Source organism: Tursiops truncatus, chromosome 7 (genome assembly GCF_011762595.2).
Source record: "Tursiops truncatus isolate mTurTru1 chromosome 7, mTurTru1.mat.Y, whole genome shotgun sequence".
NCBI lineage: Eukaryota > Metazoa > Chordata > Mammalia > Artiodactyla > Delphinidae > Tursiops > Tursiops truncatus.
Window position 1 is genome coordinate 56,918,837 of NC_047040.1, and position 17,802 is coordinate 56,936,638.

The following is a 17,802-nucleotide window of genomic DNA, read 5'->3' on the forward strand; positions in this document are numbered from 1 at the left end:
GTCTCATAGTTTTCTGCATACAGGTCTTTGTCTCCCTAGGTACGTTTATTCCTAGGTATTTTATTCTTTTTGGTGCAATGGTAAACGGGAGTGTTTCCTTAATTTCCCTTTCAGATTTTTCATCATTAGTGTGTAGGAATGCAAGAGATTTCTGTGCATTAATTTTGTATCCTGCAACTTTCCCAAATTCATTGATTAGCTCTAGTAGTTTTCTGGTGGCATCTTTACGATTCTCTATGTATAGTATCATGTCATCTGCAAAGAGTGACAGTGTTACTTCTTCTTTTCCAATTTGTATTCCTTTTATTTATTTTTCTTCTCTGATTGCCATGGCTAGGACTTCCAAAACTATGTTGAATAATAGTGGTGAGAGTGGACATTCTTGTCTTGTTCCTGATCTTAGACAAAATGCTTTCAGTTTTTCACCATCAAGAATGATGTTTGGGGCTTCCCTGGTGGCGCAGTGGTTGGAAGTCCGCCTGCCATTGCAGGGGACACGGGTTCGTGCCCCGGTCCAGGAAGATCCCGCGTGCTGCGGAGCAGCTGGGCCCGTGAGCCATGACCGCTGAGCCTGCGCGTCTGGAGCCGGTGCTCCGCAACGGGAGAGGCCACAACAGTGAGAGGCCCACGTACCGAGAAAAAAAAAAAAGAATGATGTTTGCTGTGGGTTTGTCATATGTGGCCTTATTATGTTGAGGTAAGTTCCCTCTGTGCCCACTTTCTGGAGAGTTTTTATCATAAATGGGTGTTGAATTTTGTCAAAAGCTTTTTCTGCATCTATTGAGATGATCATACGGTTTTTCTTCTTCAGTTTGTTAATATGGTGTATCACATTGATTGATTTGTGTATATTGAAGAATCCTTGCATCCCTGGGATAAATCCCACTTGATCATGGTGTATGAGCCTTTTAATGTGTTGTTGGATTCTGTTTGCTAGTATTTTGTTAAGGATTTTTGCATCTGTGTTCATCAGTGATATTGGTCTGTAATTTTCTTCTTTTGTAGTATCTTTTTCTGGTTTTAGTATCAGGTTGATGATGGTGGCCTCATAGAATGAGTTTGGGAGTGTTCCTTCCTCTGAAAATTTTTGGAAGAGTTTGAGAAGGATGGGTGTTAGCTCTTCTCTAAATGTTTGATAGAATTCACCTGTGAAGCCATCTGGTCCTGGACTTTTGTTTGTTGGAAGATTTTATATCACAGTTTCAATTTCATTACTTGTGATTGGTCTGTTCATATTTTCTATTTCTTCCTGGTTCAGTCTTGGAAGGTTATACCCTTCTAAGAATTTGTCCATTTCTTCCAGGTTGTCCATTTTATTGGCATAGAGTTGCTTGTAGTAGTCTCTTAGGATGCTTTGTACTTCTGTGGTGTCTGTTGTAACTTCATTTTCATTTCTAATTTTTTTGATTTGAGTCCTCTCTTTTTCGTGATGAGTCTGGCTAATAGTTTATCAATTTTGTTTATCTTCTCAAAGAACCAGCTTTATTGATATTTGCTATTGTTTTCTTTGTTTCTATTTTATTAATTTCTGCTTTGATCGTTATGATTTCTTTCCTTCTACTAAGTTTAGTTTGTTCTTCTTCCTCTAGTTCTTTTAGGTGTAAGGTTAGATTGTTTATTTGAAATATTTGTTGTTTCTTGAGGTAGGATTGTATTGCTATAAACTTCCCTCTTAGAACTGTTTTTGCTGCATCCCATAGGTTTTGGATCATCGTGTTTCCATTGTCATTTGTCTCTAGGTATTTTTTGATTTCCTCTCTGATTTCTTCAGTGATCTCTTGGTTATTTAGTAACGTATTGTGTAGCCTCCATGTGTTTGTGTTTTTTACGTTTTTTTCCCTGTAACTGATTTCTAATCTCATAGCATTGTGGTCAGAAAAGATGCTTAATATGATTTCAGTTTTCTTAAATTTACCGAGACTTGGTTTGTGACCCAAGATGTGATCTGTCCTGGAGAATGTTCCATGCGTACTTGAGAAGAAAGTGTAATCTGCTGTTTTTGGATGGAATGTCCTATAAATATCAATTAAATCTATCTGGTCTCTTGTGTTATTTAAAGCTTGTGTTTCCTTAATAATTTTCTGTTTGGATGATCTGTCCATTGATGTAAGTGAGGTGTTAAAGTCCCCCACTATTATTGTGTTACTGTCGATTTCCTCTTTTAGAGCTGTTAGCAGTTGCCTTATGTATTGACGTGCTCCTATGTTGGGTGCATATATATTTATAATTGTTATATCTTCTTCTTGGATTTATCCCTTGATCATTATGTAGTGTCCTTTCTTGTCTCTTGTAACATTTTTAATTTAAAGTCTATTTTATCTGATATGAGTATCGCTACTCCAGCTTTCTTTTGATTTCCATTTGCATGGAATATCTTTTTTCCATCCCCTTACTTTCAATCTGTATGTGTCTCTAGGTCTGAAGTGGGTCTCTTGTAGACAGCATATATATGCGTCTTGTTTTTGTATCCATTCAGTGAGCCTGTGTCTTTTGGTTGGAGCATTTGATCCATTCACATTTAAGGTAATTATTGATATGTATGTTCCTATTACCATTTTCTTAATTGTTTTGGGTTTGTTTTTGTAGGTCCTTTTCTTCTCTTGTGTTTCCCACTTAGAGAAGTTCCTTTAGCATTTATTGTAGAGCTGGTTTGGTGGTGGTGAATTCTCTTAGCTTTTGCTTGTCTGTAAAGCTTTTGATTTCTCCATCGAATCTGAATGAGATCCTTGCAGGGTAGAGTAATCTGGTTGTAGGTTCTTCCCTTTCATCACTTTAAATATGTCATTCCACTCCCTTCTGGCTTATAGAGTTTCCGCTGAGAAATTAACTGTTAACCTTTTGGGAGTTCCCTTGTATGTTATTTGTTGCTTTTCCCTTGTTGCTTTCAACAATTTTTCTTTGTCTTTAACTTTTGCCAATTTGATTACTATGTGTCTTGGTGTGTGTCTTCCTTGGGTTTATCCTGTATGGGACTCTCTGCACTTCCTGGACTTGGGTGGCTATTTCCTTTCCCATGTTAGGGAAGTTTTTGACTATAATCTCTTCAGAGATTTTCTTGGGTCCTTTCTCTCTCTCTTCTCCTTCTGAGACCCCTATAATGCGAATGTTGTCTGAGAAGTCTCTTAGGCTGTCTTCATTTCTTTTCATTCTTTTTTCTTTATTCTGTTCTGCAGCAGTGAATTCCACCATTCTGTCTTGCAGGTCATTTATCCGTTCTTCTGCCTCAGTTATTCTGCTATTGATTCCTTCTAGTGTATTTTTCATTTCAGTTATTGTATTGTTAATCTCTGTTTGTTCTTTAATTCTTCTAGGTCTTTGTTAAACATTTCTCGCATCTTTTGAGTCTGCCTCTATTCTTTTTCTGAGGTCCTTGATCATCTTCACTATCATTATTCTGAATTCTTTTTCTGGAAGATTGCCTATCTCCACTTCATTTAGTTGTATTTTTGGAGTTTTATCTTGTTCCTTCATCTGGCACATAGCCCTCTGCCTTTTCATCTTGTCTATCTTTCTGTGAATGTGGTTTTTGTTCCACAGGCTGCAGGATTGTAATTCTTCTTGCTTCTGCTGTCTTTCCTCTCCTAATCTCTTTATTTTTAAACCAGGATTTTTCTAGTCTATAACACCCTGCTAGTGTTGGGTGGTCTCCTGCAGAGGCGGGAGGTTGCTGTGTCTCACCTTGAGGACAGGTTCACTAGCAGCAGCCTGGATGCTTTTTATTTCTTTTTCTTGTCTGCTTGCTGTGGCTAGGACTTCCAATGCATGTTGAATAAGTGTGATGAGAGTGGGCATTTTTGTCTTATTCCTGATCTTAGAGGCAAAGCTTTCAGCTTTCTCTATTGAGTCTTAGCTCTGGGTTTGTCATATATGGAATTTATTATGTTGAGGTATGTTCCCACTATACCCACTTTGTTGAGAGTTTTTATCATAAATGGATGTTGGGTTTTGTCAAATGCTTTTTCTACATGTATTGAGATAATCAGGATTTTTATCTTTCGTCTTGTTAACATGGTGTGTCAGATTAATTGATTTGTGGATATTGAACCATCCTTGCATCCTTGGTTTAAACCCCACTTGGTCATGGTTTATGATCCTTCTAATGTATTGTTCAATTTGGTTGCTAGTATTCTTTTTTTTAATTAATTATTTTTTGACTGCATTGGGTCTTTGTTGCTGCATGCAGGCTTTCTCTAGTTGCGTTGAGTGGGGGCTACTCTTCGTTGTGGTGCATCGGCTTCTCATTACAGTGGCTTCTCTTCTTGCAGAGCATAGGCTCTAGGCGCGTGGGCTTCAGTAGTTGTGGCGCATGGGCCAGTAGTTGTGGCTCACAGGCTCTGGAGCGCAGGCTCAGTAGTTGTTGCGCACGGGCTTAGTTGCTCCGCGGCATGTGGGACCTTCCCGGACCAGGGATTGAACCTGTGTCCCCTGCATTGACAGGTGGATTCTTAACCACTGCACCACCAGGGAAGTCCTGGTCTTGATTTTTTGATCCATTCAGCCATCCATTGTCTTTTGATTAGAGCACTTTGTCCATTTACATTTAAAGTAATTATTAATAGGTATGTACTCATTTCCATTCTGTTTATTGTTTTCTGGTTGTTTTTGTAGTTCTTCTCTGTTTCTTTCTTCTTCTCTTGCTTTCTTCCCTTATGATTTGATGAATATCTTTAATGTTATGTTTGGATTCCTTTGTTTTGTGTGTGTGTTTTTGTTTTAGGTACTATGAGGTTCATATATAATGACCTGTGTATATAGCTGTTTTAAGTTGATGATCTTGTTTTAAGTTCAAACACTTTCTAAAAGCCCTACATGTTTAGCCCCCCATCATGTTTTATGTTTTGAATTTACATCCTTTTATTTTGCGTATCCCTTAACTACATAGATATAGATGATTTTACTACTTTTGCCTTTCATCATTTCTACTAGCTTTATAAGTGATTGATCCACTACTTTCACTATATGTTTGTCTGTAGTGGTGAGATTGTTTCCTCAGAATTTTCTTACTTCTAGTTGTGGCTTTTTCTTTTCCACTTAGAGAAGTCCCTTTAACATTTCTCGTAAGGTCGGTTTAGTGGTGATGAACTCCTCTAGCTTTTGCTGTGTATAAAACTACCTCTCCTTCAATTCTGAATGATAACCTTGATGGGTAGAGTATTCTTGGTTGTTTCTTTTTTTCTCCAGTACTTTAAATATATTGTGCTGCTCCCTTTTGGCCTGCAAAGTTTCTGCTGAAAAGTCAGCTGATAGTCTTATGGGGGCTCTCGTATGTATAACTAGTTGTTTTTCTCTGCTGCTTTTAAGATTCTCTCCTTATCTTTCTCTTTTGACGTTTTAAGTATAATGTGTCTTGATGTGGACCTCTTTGGGTTCATCTTGTTTGGGACTGTCTGTGCTTCCAGGACCTGGATGTCTGTTTCCTTCCTCACATTGGGGAAGTTTTCAGCTATTATTTCTTGAGATAACTTCTCTGCCCCTTTCTCTCTCTCTCTTCCTTCTGGAATTCATGTAATGCGAATGTTAGTATGCTTGATGTTGTCCCAGAGGTCCCTTAAACTATTCTCTTTTTTCTGAGTTCTTTTTCTTTTTTCTGTTCAGTTTGGGTGATTTCCACTACTCTGTCTTTCAGATCACTAGTCTATTCTTCTGTATCATCTAATCTTCCATTGATTCCCTCTAGTGTGTTTTTCATCTTAGTTATTGTATTCTTCAGCTCTGATTTTTTAAAGTATTTTCTTACTCTGCTGAAGTTTGCACTGTGGTCATCCATTCTTCTCCTGAGTTTCATGAGCATCTTTATGATCATTACCTTGAACTCTTTATCAGATAGATTGTTTATCTCCATTTCATTTAGTTTCTGAGATTGGTCTTGTTCTTTCATTTGGAACATACTTTTCTGTCTTCTCACTTTGCCTAATTCTCTGTGTTTATTTCTTTGTATTAGGTAGGCCCGTTACATTTCCTGATCTTGGAGAAGTGGTCTTATGTAGGTGGTGTCCTGTGGGGCCCAGGCACCATGCTCTCTTCTGTGCACCAGAGCCAGATGCTTCAGGGGTGTAACGTGTGTGGGCTGTGTACGCCTTTCTCTTGTTGCGGGGCTAACTGCCGTGGGTTTGCTGGTATGCGGGTTGGCCCCTGGGCCCAGCTGGCTGAGAGGACCTGCTTTGTGCTATTACAGGGGATACATTGGTGGGCGGTGCAGGCCCCCTAGCACATCGGGCTGTGAGGCCTGGTGGCAGGCAACTGATGTGAGCACACTGGTAGGTGAGGCAGGCCCCTGGTGCTAATAGGCTCGAGGGAGGGTTCCAGAGCATGCCTGCCAGTTCTGGTGTCATCTAGGTAATATGAGATCACATTAGTGGCTACTGCCAACATCTGAGTCCCCAAGGGGAGTCCCAGCAGGAGGCTTTCTAAGATCGGCAAGTAGGGCTGACCCTGGCACCTTTCACACTGCTGCCTTTCTGCTTGAATTCAGATTGAGTGAGTTTTTGCCTGCACTCTTTAAGAGCAGCCTCAGTTTCCTACAGCCCTCTGGCTCTCCAAAATGTGAACCCTGCTGGTTTTGAAAGTCAGACATTTTGGGGGCTCATTTTGGTGCAGGACCCCTGGGCTGGGGAGCCCAGTGTGGGGATTGGACTCCTCAGTCCTTGGGGAGGACCTCCTTTTTAAGGTTTTAATTGGTATATGGGAATAAATTTGACTTCTATATACTAATTTCTGATTTATTCATTTGTTGTTTTTTCCAGTAAATGTTTATTGAGTATGTGCTGTCAGGCATTGTTTTAGGCCCTGAGGTTATAGTAGTAAAACAAAAGAGACAAAAAAAAAAATCTCCCTTTGTGCATGTTGTGGGGGTAGACAATTTTATCTATCAGTTTATCTGTATAGTGTTAGATGGAGGAAAATGAAGAAAGGGTGATGTATAGGGACTGTCTTGAGTGAGGGTGGGTTGAAGCGTTAAGTAGGGTTGTCAGGGAAGGCCACATTGATAAGGTGACCTTTGATCAAAGTCATGAAAGAGGTGAGGGAATGAGTCATGCAGATATCTGAGGGAAGTACATTCCAGACAGAAGGATCAGTAAGTGCAGAGATTGAGTAGAGAGTATGCCCAGATTACTCTAGAAATAGCGTGGAGGCCAATATGGCTGGACTGGATTGAACAATGGGGAGAATAGTAGGAGAGACAGTAAGAGAGGTAGCAAAGGATCATATCATGTGGGTCTTGTAGAATGTAGACCACTGTAAGAACTTCAGTTTTCAATTTTTAAAAAATTTTGTTTTTTGTTTTGAGCAGAGGATTGACATGATTTAAATTATGTTTTAAAAGGAAGGTGACTGTGTTGAGGCTGCAAAGGAAGCAAAGGTGGAAGCAGGGGAAGTACTTAGGAAGCTCTTGCAGTTATCTAGGAAAGCACTGATGGTGGCTTGAACCTTTGTTTAGTAACATAAGAGGTGGTTTAAGATTCTGCATATATTTTAAAGTTGGAACCTAAAAGATTTCCTGATGGATTGGATATTGGGTCAGAGACCGAGGACTCAGAGGTGACCTTCAGGATTTTGGCCTGAGTAACTGGGAAGATAGAGTTTCCAGTTATTGAGATGGTAGAAATTACAAGAGGAGCACTTTTTGGATGGGGTTTCAGGTGAGGTGGTGAAGAACAGGGTTTGATTTTTGGATATGTATGTTTGAGATGCCTATTAGACAGATGTCCAAGTGGGGATTCTAAGGATGTACTTGAATATGAGTCTGGCAAACAGGAATTATGTGGATTGGAGATATAAATTTGGGTGTCATCAGTATTTGGATGGTATCTACTAAAACCATGAAACCAGATGAGATTATCAAGGATGTAAATGTGGAGAAAGAAGAGAAAAGGAACAAGGCCACCCTAGGGTACTCTAACATTAAGATACTTGGAGTAATGAAGAAGAACCAGAAAAAGAAAGTGAGAAGAAGTGGTCAGTGAGATAGGAAATCCCAAGAGTGTGTGGTGTCCTGGACACTAATTGAAGTTTCTGGGTCATGGTCATCTGTGACACATACTGCTGCCAAGTAAGTTGAGGGACGAAAATTGACCATAGGTTTTAGCAATGTTGAAGAACTTGGTGACCTTGAGAAGAATAGTTTTGGTAGAGGAATGGAGTAAAAGCCTGTTTAGAGTAGATTTAAGAAAGTAAGGGAGTAGAGAAGTGGTAGACAATGAGAAGAGGCAGTTCTTTTGAGTAAAGGGAATTGAGAAAATGGGTAGCTGGAGGGGGAAGCATTTTGTGTGTATGAGTGAGCAGGATGTATGAAAGAAATGATAGCATGTGCATGTTTATGTGCTACTGGGAATGGCCTAGAAGACATGGAATAATTGATGATGGAGAGAGTGGGGACAATTGATGGAGAACCATCCATGAGGAGGCAAGAAAGGATGGGATTTAGTGTACAAGTGCATCTTGTACTAGTGAAATTAACAAAAGGAAAGTCAGTTATATCCTGCCACAGCTAAGTGTGAAATCAAAAAGTATTGAAAAAAAGTTAATGGTCCTAGCAAATGGATTACAACTTCTTATTTAAGTAGGTTTTTAGAGTTTACTCACTTGTGTTCCATGGCAGATATGGAAGATTAAAGTAGAAGTCATGAATCTTTTTTGCTCTTGATAGTAAATGGAATGATACTTCATACTTTGCTGTTTGGGGGGATGTACATTTGATAAAGAAAATCTGCGAAAACATAAAATAGCAAATGCACTTTTTTGGGTGTTCTTACGTGTTATAGCTATACTGTTGTAGTTATCTATTGTATTACAAACCACTCCAAAACTTAGTGGCTTAAAACAGCATTCATTTGTTTTGCTCATGAATTTACAATTTTGGCAGAGTTTGGTAGAAACATCTCATCTCTACCCCACATGGGTTGGAGCTACCTGATTGGGGATGGAGGATCTACTACCAGGATGGCTTACTCACATGACTGAAAGATTGGTGCTGGCCACTGGTTCCTTTCCACATGGACCTCTCTAATGGAGCCACTTGGACTTGCTTCTGATGTGTTGCTGGGTTCTAAGAGTAAGCCACCCAAAAGACAGAGTAGTTTTGAAAGCTGGCACACCTATATTCTCTTGGTCAAACAGCAGTATTACAGATTCAAGGGAGGGGACATAGGCATTCTCCTTCTCCCATTTGAATGGAGGTGACTCAAATAATTGTGGACTCTTATTTTAAAACTGTCACATATACCTTAATACAGGTAACAAAGGCATTTCTATCCCCATCCATTTTTCTGTGTTCATATTAAATGCCAACATTACCATGAAACCTTTCTTCATCCCATCACTGATTTTAATATCCCGCTTCCTGAACCCTTCATGGTACTTTGTTGTTTCCTTTTTTTGTGGCATTTACCTTGTATTAGTGTATGTTATAATTTTGTATTATCTTTGCTTGCCACCTTTATATTGCAACTCTGAATTCCACTCAGTAGTGCTTTACTCATAGTGGTTGCTTAATAAGTGTGTTGTCAAAAGAAATAAAAGGAAACTTTTTTAAAGAATTCATAAATTTTGTTTAAATGTTGTAAAAAAGTGATTAACCAAATGAGACCTTGGTGAACTGCAAGGTGCAGGTTGTTTAAAATTGAGAGAGGTAGGAGACAAACTAGAGTAGGAATAAGTCATCAAGGTGATGAAGAAAAATGTTTCGATAAATTAAGAGTACATTTTGCTTAATAGTTCTTTAAAGAGCAGAGCAACAATAAAGTAAACTCAACTAAAGGCTGGCAAGTGGTGTATGTTATTAGAAAATTTTCTGCTTGAAGATAGCTTTTTTGTATGGTCTCCTGAAATTAGGCTGAAATTCTCAATGTAGCAGGCAACAAAAATTCAGTTGATTAACAGTCTTATTCCATGTACAGCCTTACTTATTCTTGCATGTAACATAACATATTTATATTTTCTGGGGATGAGGACATGGATGTGTTTGGGAGGCCTTTATTCTGCCTACTGTACCACGTAAGTTGGGTAATAGGCAGTTGGAAGTTCGTTATTAAAGTGCAGGAGGAACATAAATTTGTTTCATAGACTTTATTAAGCTCATACTCTGTGCCAGTACCTTGCCACATCCTGGGGCTATAAAGATGCAGTTCCTGTCTATTAGCTCTTGGTTAAAAAAGTTATGCATATGTAAATAATCTTAACATACCAAGGACCATGGTGAAGGTCGTCACGAATCACAATGCATATGTTTTAATAACAATTTGCTTTGAGAACATGGTGGGAAAGGACTCTTCAGGTCTACTCTAAGGTACCAAGAAGAGACCTTGGTACCTTGAGGGACTGCAAATAGTGCCATATGCCTGAAAAAGGGGGGTAGGGTTTATGTGAGGGAGGGATAATTATGAAGGATTTTGTATGCAGCATTACAGAGTTTGAGACTTTATCTTATATGCAACATGGGAACCACTGGAGGCTTTGCATTTTAGAAAGAACAGCTTTTGTTTGTTTGGTTTTGGTTTTTTCTTTTTTGTAACATGGAGAATGGATTGGAGAGAGCAAGGCTGAACACATGGGTATCAATTAGGATACCAACTAATATAGGTAAGAGACAAGGGCCTACACTAGATAGCTTATTGCAAAGAAGTTGAAAAGGAAAGAGATTTAAGAGATTATTCAGATTTAAGAATAGATTGATAGGACTTGATGGCTATTAGATTTGGAAAGTGTGGAGTCGAAGGAGGAATAAAGATTTTTAGCTTGAGCAACTGGTTAGATGTTAGTGTTATAAGCAAGATAAGGAACATAAGAATCAGAGTAGTAGGTTTGTGTTGAAGATAATGACTTTGCTTTTGGATCTGTTGAATGAGAGTTAAATCCAGGTGATATGGTTTATAGGTAGTTAATTATTTCAAATGGAGCTTAGAAAAAAGTTGAGGTTATAGATACAGATTAGGAGTCATTGGGAAGCATAGGTGATATTTATTGAAACCGTGGGATCGAGTGAAATTGTCCAGGGAGAGAAAATAGAGTAAGAGGACCTATAAGAACAGCTGTCCCCAACCTTTTTGGCACCAGGGACAGGTTTCATGGAAGACAATTTTTCCACAGACCGGGGTAGGATAGGGGGTCGGGGTATGGTTCAGGCGGTAACGCAAGCGATGGGGAGCGGCAGATGAAGCTTCACTCGCTCGCCCGCCCGCCACTCACCTCCTGCTGTGTGGCCCGGTTCCTAACAGGCCGTGGACCGATACTGGTCTGCGACCCTGTGGTTGGGGACCCCTGTATAAGAACATTAACATTTAAGTGTAGATGGAGAAAGAGGAGCCCAGGAAAAAGAAGAAATGATCAAAGTTAAAAGCAGAACTAAACTGGCATCTAGAAAGCTGAAGTGTAAGTAGGGATGATATCCATTGTCATATTCTGCAAAGGGTCAAGTAAGTAGAAGACAGATGAGGCCCTTGTTCTTTGTAACAACCATGGAGGTAAGTATTCTCATTATGTGAGGAAGCTGAACTGAGAGATGTCAACTTGGAAAAGGCTGCATGCACATCTAATAAACAGGGTGGAGCTAAAATTTAAATCAAGACAGTTTGATTTCAGAATCTATGCTTTTAACAACTATCTTATTTTATTATTTTAAACTTTTTTTTCTTCCTTTTGTTTATCATAAAATAGTAGTTTTTAATCTCATTTTGAGTCTGCTTCATTTTGAATTTAAAATTATAGACATGTCCTCATACTTGGTGTGATTTTTATTGAATAGTTGATTGATCATTGATAAGGATGTTAAAACATCCTCTGGCCAAGAGGTGGCTTTATGGGACAGTCCTTATACTTAACCAGACTGACATAGAATGCTTGCTAAATCTTTTTGGGGGATGGTATTTTACATTTAAATGTGGGAAATGTTCAATATGACCGATATGACTACTTTGTTGAGTACTAGAAACTTTTTAAGAGAATTATAATACAAAGCATTTGTAAGTGCCATGTAGCTAAAAGTAGATAAATCTTACATATTTTAAATTGAGACTACCAGAATATTCCATAACACTTTACCAAATATAGATTTGGTATTGTATTGCTAGCTATTTTCAACCATTGTCATGGTAACTCTTTGTTACCTGCTTTTCTTTTGTAAACATTGAAACTTTTTCTCCCTTTCCTGACTCTTCTGTATCAGTTTTCCTTTTTGTCTGCCTAATTTTAGATTTAGAAATTATTAAGCCACATCTCTTTTATGGAATGCTAGATATGGTGTTCTTTGTTAAATAGTTAGTTATAGACCTTACCTTTCAGTAGCATATGAGTGATGTTAAAAAAAAGAGTGCCTTCGTTAATTTTCACTGGGTGAATGCACACTCAGAGGATGCAGTCTCAAGTCTTTGTTCAAGAAGTGAAAGGATAATAGTAACTTTTAAGATAGTCTAATAAATGTTAAGCATTTATTTATCTGGAAGAAAAATGTAATTTTTGAGTTATGTTTTACCTACCTAAAAATCTGCTAAAGAAATGATTTACAATATTTGATGCCTTGTTTTTTTAAATTAATTCCAGTGACCAGATCTTTATATGATTTCATTGATCTCAGTACCTTTTGCAGCATTTAGTGGCTTTTCTTATGTGTAACCATCTTTTAAGGTGTTCCTTGTGAATCAAAGATAATTAAGTGACCAGCTAATTTGCAGGAGTTATTAAGATACACTTAGTCTAGGTAAAATCTGAAGTTTTCTATAAACTGTAAGGAAAATAGCCAAATATAAGGGCAGTTCCATTTATATAATGATGACATGCTTGTAATTTATTGTTGCAGTGGCTAGGTTAGAGATTAAATTAAGAACCAATGGAAAATTAGTTGGTCCCACTAATTACAGATAAATGGTGATTTGAAATACTTTAGCTGTATGAAAACACTGTCATCTGAAATATGTATTCAATAAATGTGAACTATCAACTTACAGATATTATCTTATTTAATTCTCATAACAATTCTGAGTTAGGATATTATTATCCTAATTTTACAGATAAAGAGACAGAGACTTAGTGAAATTAGCCCATCTGTGGTCTTGTAGCTGCAGCCAGGATTCTAACCAAACCTTTTTGACCGCAGGGCCCAGGTTCTTAACTAGTAGACTAGATTATAGTAAAATGAAATCTGATGCTCAAGCTGTACTTTTGATTACAATGAACTTTTCATGAAAATCTTTCACTGTCAAATAGAGTCCAAATCTAAACTATTTTGCTTCTGGAGGTATGCATTTTTTACCAGTCATGCCAATTAAAATTTAACTTCTTTAATTTTAGCCTACAGTTTCAGGATTTGTGATAATTTAAGGTGATATGTAGAATTAAAAAGCTAGAAGTGCATCTTTATTTGAGCTCTTACCATCGACATTCAAGTAAGATATTGGTGGGTATGGGGAATGACAGAATTGAATTTTATGTTATCGAGTAGGCAGGGGATCATGAAACTTTCTGTAAAGCACCGGATAGTAAATATAGTAAATGGCTTTGAGAGCCGTATGGTCTCTGTTGTAACTACGCAACTCTTCTAAAGTAGCCATAGACAGTATGTAAACAACAGCATTATTGTGTTTCAGAAAGAGTCAGCAGCCTGGATTTGGCACATTTGTCCACTTCTTGTAATTTTTGCAGAAAAAGATAAGATTTGTTTATGATAATATATTGTTTATGCAGAGTGGAAGTTTTCCTTTGTAAACTGTATTGGCAAAAAAAGTTTACCCAAAAAGATAGCAATAGTATAAAGGAGAATGGGAAGCTATTGGTACCTAATAGTAAAGAATACTTTTTCAGCATTTCTATGACTACTTTAATTACCTCATAAATACTTGATAATTACAGAATATACTTATTTACTCATTTCTTAGCATTACCATTTTTTTATCTTGAAAAAACAATTCTACAGTTTTCACTGGTGTTTTCACTAATTCTGATAAACTTTCTTTATCATAACTTGGGAAGGATTATTGTAAAAAGATATGATGCATAACTGGGTGATGATTTTATTTTATTTGAATTTATTTTGAAAAATAATATCAGCAGGTAGACTTAGATCAAGGCTTGTTGTGTAAATATATACATGTAGTTGAATTGTAGGTTCAGAAGTGGAGTACTCTACAGCCAGCTTTCAGTGTCACATTTTATAGATTTCTTATTACAAGTAGTTTTGACCCTACAGATGCCTTCTAGTGCCACAAAACATTATTAAATGTAAGTCATTTGTGATATTGACTAATGGTGGTATGTTGGATGTTGAACCTAATACATACTTTTTATTCTTATTCTCAGAGATTCGTCAGAGACCTGCAGCTCAAAGAAACCTTTCTCCAGCACCAGCAGGCTCTAGCCAGGGCTCTCCCTGCAAAGTTCCAGTATCTCCTGGACCACCAAAGGACACTTCGGCCCCTGGTGGACCCCCAGAAAGAACTGTTATTCCAGCCCTATCGTCAAATGTGTTACCAAGACGTTTTGGATCCCCTGCTACTTCAGTGCCTGGAATGGGTAAACAGAGCACTTAATGTTATTTACAGTTTATATTGTTTTCTCTGGTTACCAATAAAACGGACCATTTTCAGACAGTATGGAAATGGCATTTCATTTGGAAATAGCAGAGCAGTTATCTGATTAAGCAGGAGTTCCATATTCAATTAGACATAACTCTTTACAGCTGGTACCTTGTGATACTGAAACCTATTTCTTGAGCTCATTTAACTGTTATGGCTTCTTTGTTTAAATGGCAATAAAACTTTGTAGTATTCTGTAGTCAACAGTATAGCATATCTTTTTATATTCAGCTTTAGAATGGTCCCAGATTTATATAAAATGACGATAGAAGAGAACATTTTTGGAATATATTTGTGCTTTTTGCTAGCCCCTTCATATATATTTTTAAATATGACAATTACTTAACATATTTCAGGAAGAATATTCATGCGTTGTGGTGTATAATACTACTAATGTTAATGTGGGCTTGGTAGATTTTTCTTTTTTTAAGCCATAGAACCTTAGTATCTTCTGACAGATACTTTAACATAAAGTTCTATTGAATTAATAACAATAATTCAATAGAATTACTACTATTACCCTTTACTAGTATTTCATTTCTTTGGACTCTCATTTTTCAGTGCTGTAGATCTCTAGGGGAAGACCCCATTTTTGGAGTGTAATAGATTATATTACCCTGCAGCTTTCTTTTGGAGTGTGATTGGGACATGGAAGTCCACTATATCAGCAGATCACATTAGTTTATGTAGATTTCCATGTCTGATTATTGAATATGATAGTAAATTATTTATTTTATTTTAGAATATTTAATTTTAATTTAGATTACTTTCATATTTCATGACTAATTACATATAATTTATAATGATTTTGAGGCTAGTTAGTAGTTGATATCAGGTATGCAGGGCACTTATGTAATAAAATCAATAAGCAATCTAAATGTTACTAATGCAGTAGACTTTTTTTCCTGCTTTTTCTTCAAAAAAAGCAGCATAAGATTTTAGAAAACTAGAAAACTATTAATTTATAAATACATTAAGAAAGCAAGCTACAAATGAAATGAATACAAAACATAACTTTTAATTATTGGTTATTGAAAAAATACTTTTAAACTTGACATATAATGATGTCACTCAAGGCAGCCATATATTTTGTGAAGTTGAGTAAATTAAAGTGATTGAAAATTATTCATCTTTCAGTTATCTAGTTGATCCAAGATACCCATATTTGTAAAGTAAAGCTCTTAGTTGTTTAATGAAAGAACATTTTTTGTGAGAATGCATGAGTTATATACATTTGTATAACTAGTTTTAAAGAAATTAAAGTTTAGCAATTTATATAAAATAATAAAAATTATATACTAGCACATGTAAGAACAGGATTATAGCAGGAGCAATGGCCTACCATTTCATGATCATGTAAATATAACATATTTTACTGAAGTTTTTAATTAGTTTCTGTGTAAAAGACTTTGTATTTAAGTTGTACATTGCCAAAAGTATGAATGAGTTAAGTGATTTCTTACAGCGAAGATTAATAATTCATATTTTCATTATGCCATATTTGTGGAAGAGAATCAATTTAATGTGTATTACCACAGGGCTCCCATATGTTTGGAAATTAATAACCAGCAGGTACTTGATAATTTGCCAAGCTGTGTAAAAATGACCAGTATTCCTACAATGATTGCTCTTGATGTTTTTATTAATTACTGTTACCCATAACAGCATGAATACAAAGATGTGTTATTTTAAAAGTTATTAGTATGCAAGGGAGTTAAGATAGTTTTATGAAATCTGTTGTTTTATTTATCCAGATTCCTTTCTGGACATTTTCATTTTAAACATGTAGAAGTAAAATACTCCAGCAAAAGTTAAGTTGGCTTAAATGCTTTCAAAATCTAATTTGGCATGTTTATTCAAGTTGAAAATTTGGTAATGAGGGATGACACTTAATGTCTACATTCAAGTTAATGTTTTGATGATAATGATTGAATGTTGTTAGTACGACTATACCAATAACTGATGAAATCTGAAAAATGTACTTGATTTGTAATACTAAAAACTTATTCTAGAACCTAAATTTCATTTACTAGCTATAATTCTACATCATTTGCCTTTTTAAAGATGGTAACAACCTTTAGATTTGTGATTATTTACAAAGCAAATCTCTTTCTTATCTTTTAACGTATTAATATCATGTTACTGCCCTAAAGCCATTTTTTAATGCTTTAAAGTATTTGTCACAGCCATTTTGAAAACATTTTATGCATGTATTGCAGGGTTTATTCCAACAAGACCGCATTTTGTTTCAAAGTCTTCTACGAGGTCTCCACGTAACCTCCATGCTGCCTATCTTACTCTTATCTGGCCTTGTTTTACAAAGGCAAACATCACATCTTATTTATTTTATTCTCTCACTTTCTTCTCAGTGCCTTCTGTGTAGTCTCTCAGTTCAGAGTATCTCCTGCACACAGTTCTGTTTCAGTTTTCAGAAACTGTGGAGTTAACAATTCATAAAGTTTGAATGTGCAATCTTTGTTTTTGTTGCTACTGTTTTTATATGATGTAATCATTAACTAAATTCTGGGTTATTCCTCCACTCCCCATTCTCCATTCATCTCCTCTGATACTGGCTAATTTATTACATGAACACAATGTATCTCTCTATTTATTTAGATCTTCTCTAGTTTCTCTCAACAATGTTTTGCAGTGTTCAGTATATAGGTTTTGCACCTTTTGGGGTTAAACGTACATCTAATTTTTTCATGTTTTTATCATATTTGAAATGATATTTTATTAACTATTTCCATTGTTCATTGCTAACATATATAGAAATAGAGTTGATTTTTGTATATTGATCTTGTATCCTGTAATATTGCTAAACTCACTTGTTAGTTCTGATAGCTTTTTTCTTATAGATTCCATAGTATTTTCTACATAGGCTGTCAGATTGTAAGTAAGGACAATTTTACTTCTTCTTTTAAAATCTGGATTCCTTTCATTTCTTTTTCTTGCCTTATTATACTAGCTAGAACCTTTAGTGCAGTGTTAAATAGAAGTGGTGAGAGCAGACATCCTTGCCTTATTGCTGATCTTAGGAGGAGAGCATTTACTTTTTCTTCATTCAGCCTGATGTAAGCTATAGGTTTTTTTTTTTTTAATAGATACCCTTTGTCAGATTGAGGAAGTACCCTTCCAATCCTAGTTACAAAGGTTTTTATCAGTAAAAGATGATGGATTTTGTCAAATGCTTTTTCTGCATCTATTGAGATGCTCATGTAGGGTTTTAGTTTGTTTTTTT

At 36.4% G+C, this 17,802-nt stretch overlaps 1 protein-coding gene across 3 annotated transcripts in view; it reads left to right on the plus strand.

Annotated features, from left to right (window-relative positions):
• LNPK (lunapark, ER junction formation factor) overlaps window positions 1-17,802 on the plus strand; it is an 89,990-nt gene that overhangs the window by 42,462 nt on the left and 29,726 nt on the right. For all 3 annotated transcript variants that reach the window (XR_012333071.1, XM_019923002.3, XM_019923004.3), the window contains exon 9: window positions 14,287-14,499. Coding sequence is in view for 2 of the 3 variants with exons in the window: in XM_019923002.3 (XP_019778561.1) it covers window positions 14,287-14,499 (213 nt within the window). In the remaining variant the exon portion in view is untranslated. The remainder of the gene's footprint in view (window positions 1-14,286; window positions 14,500-17,802) is intronic.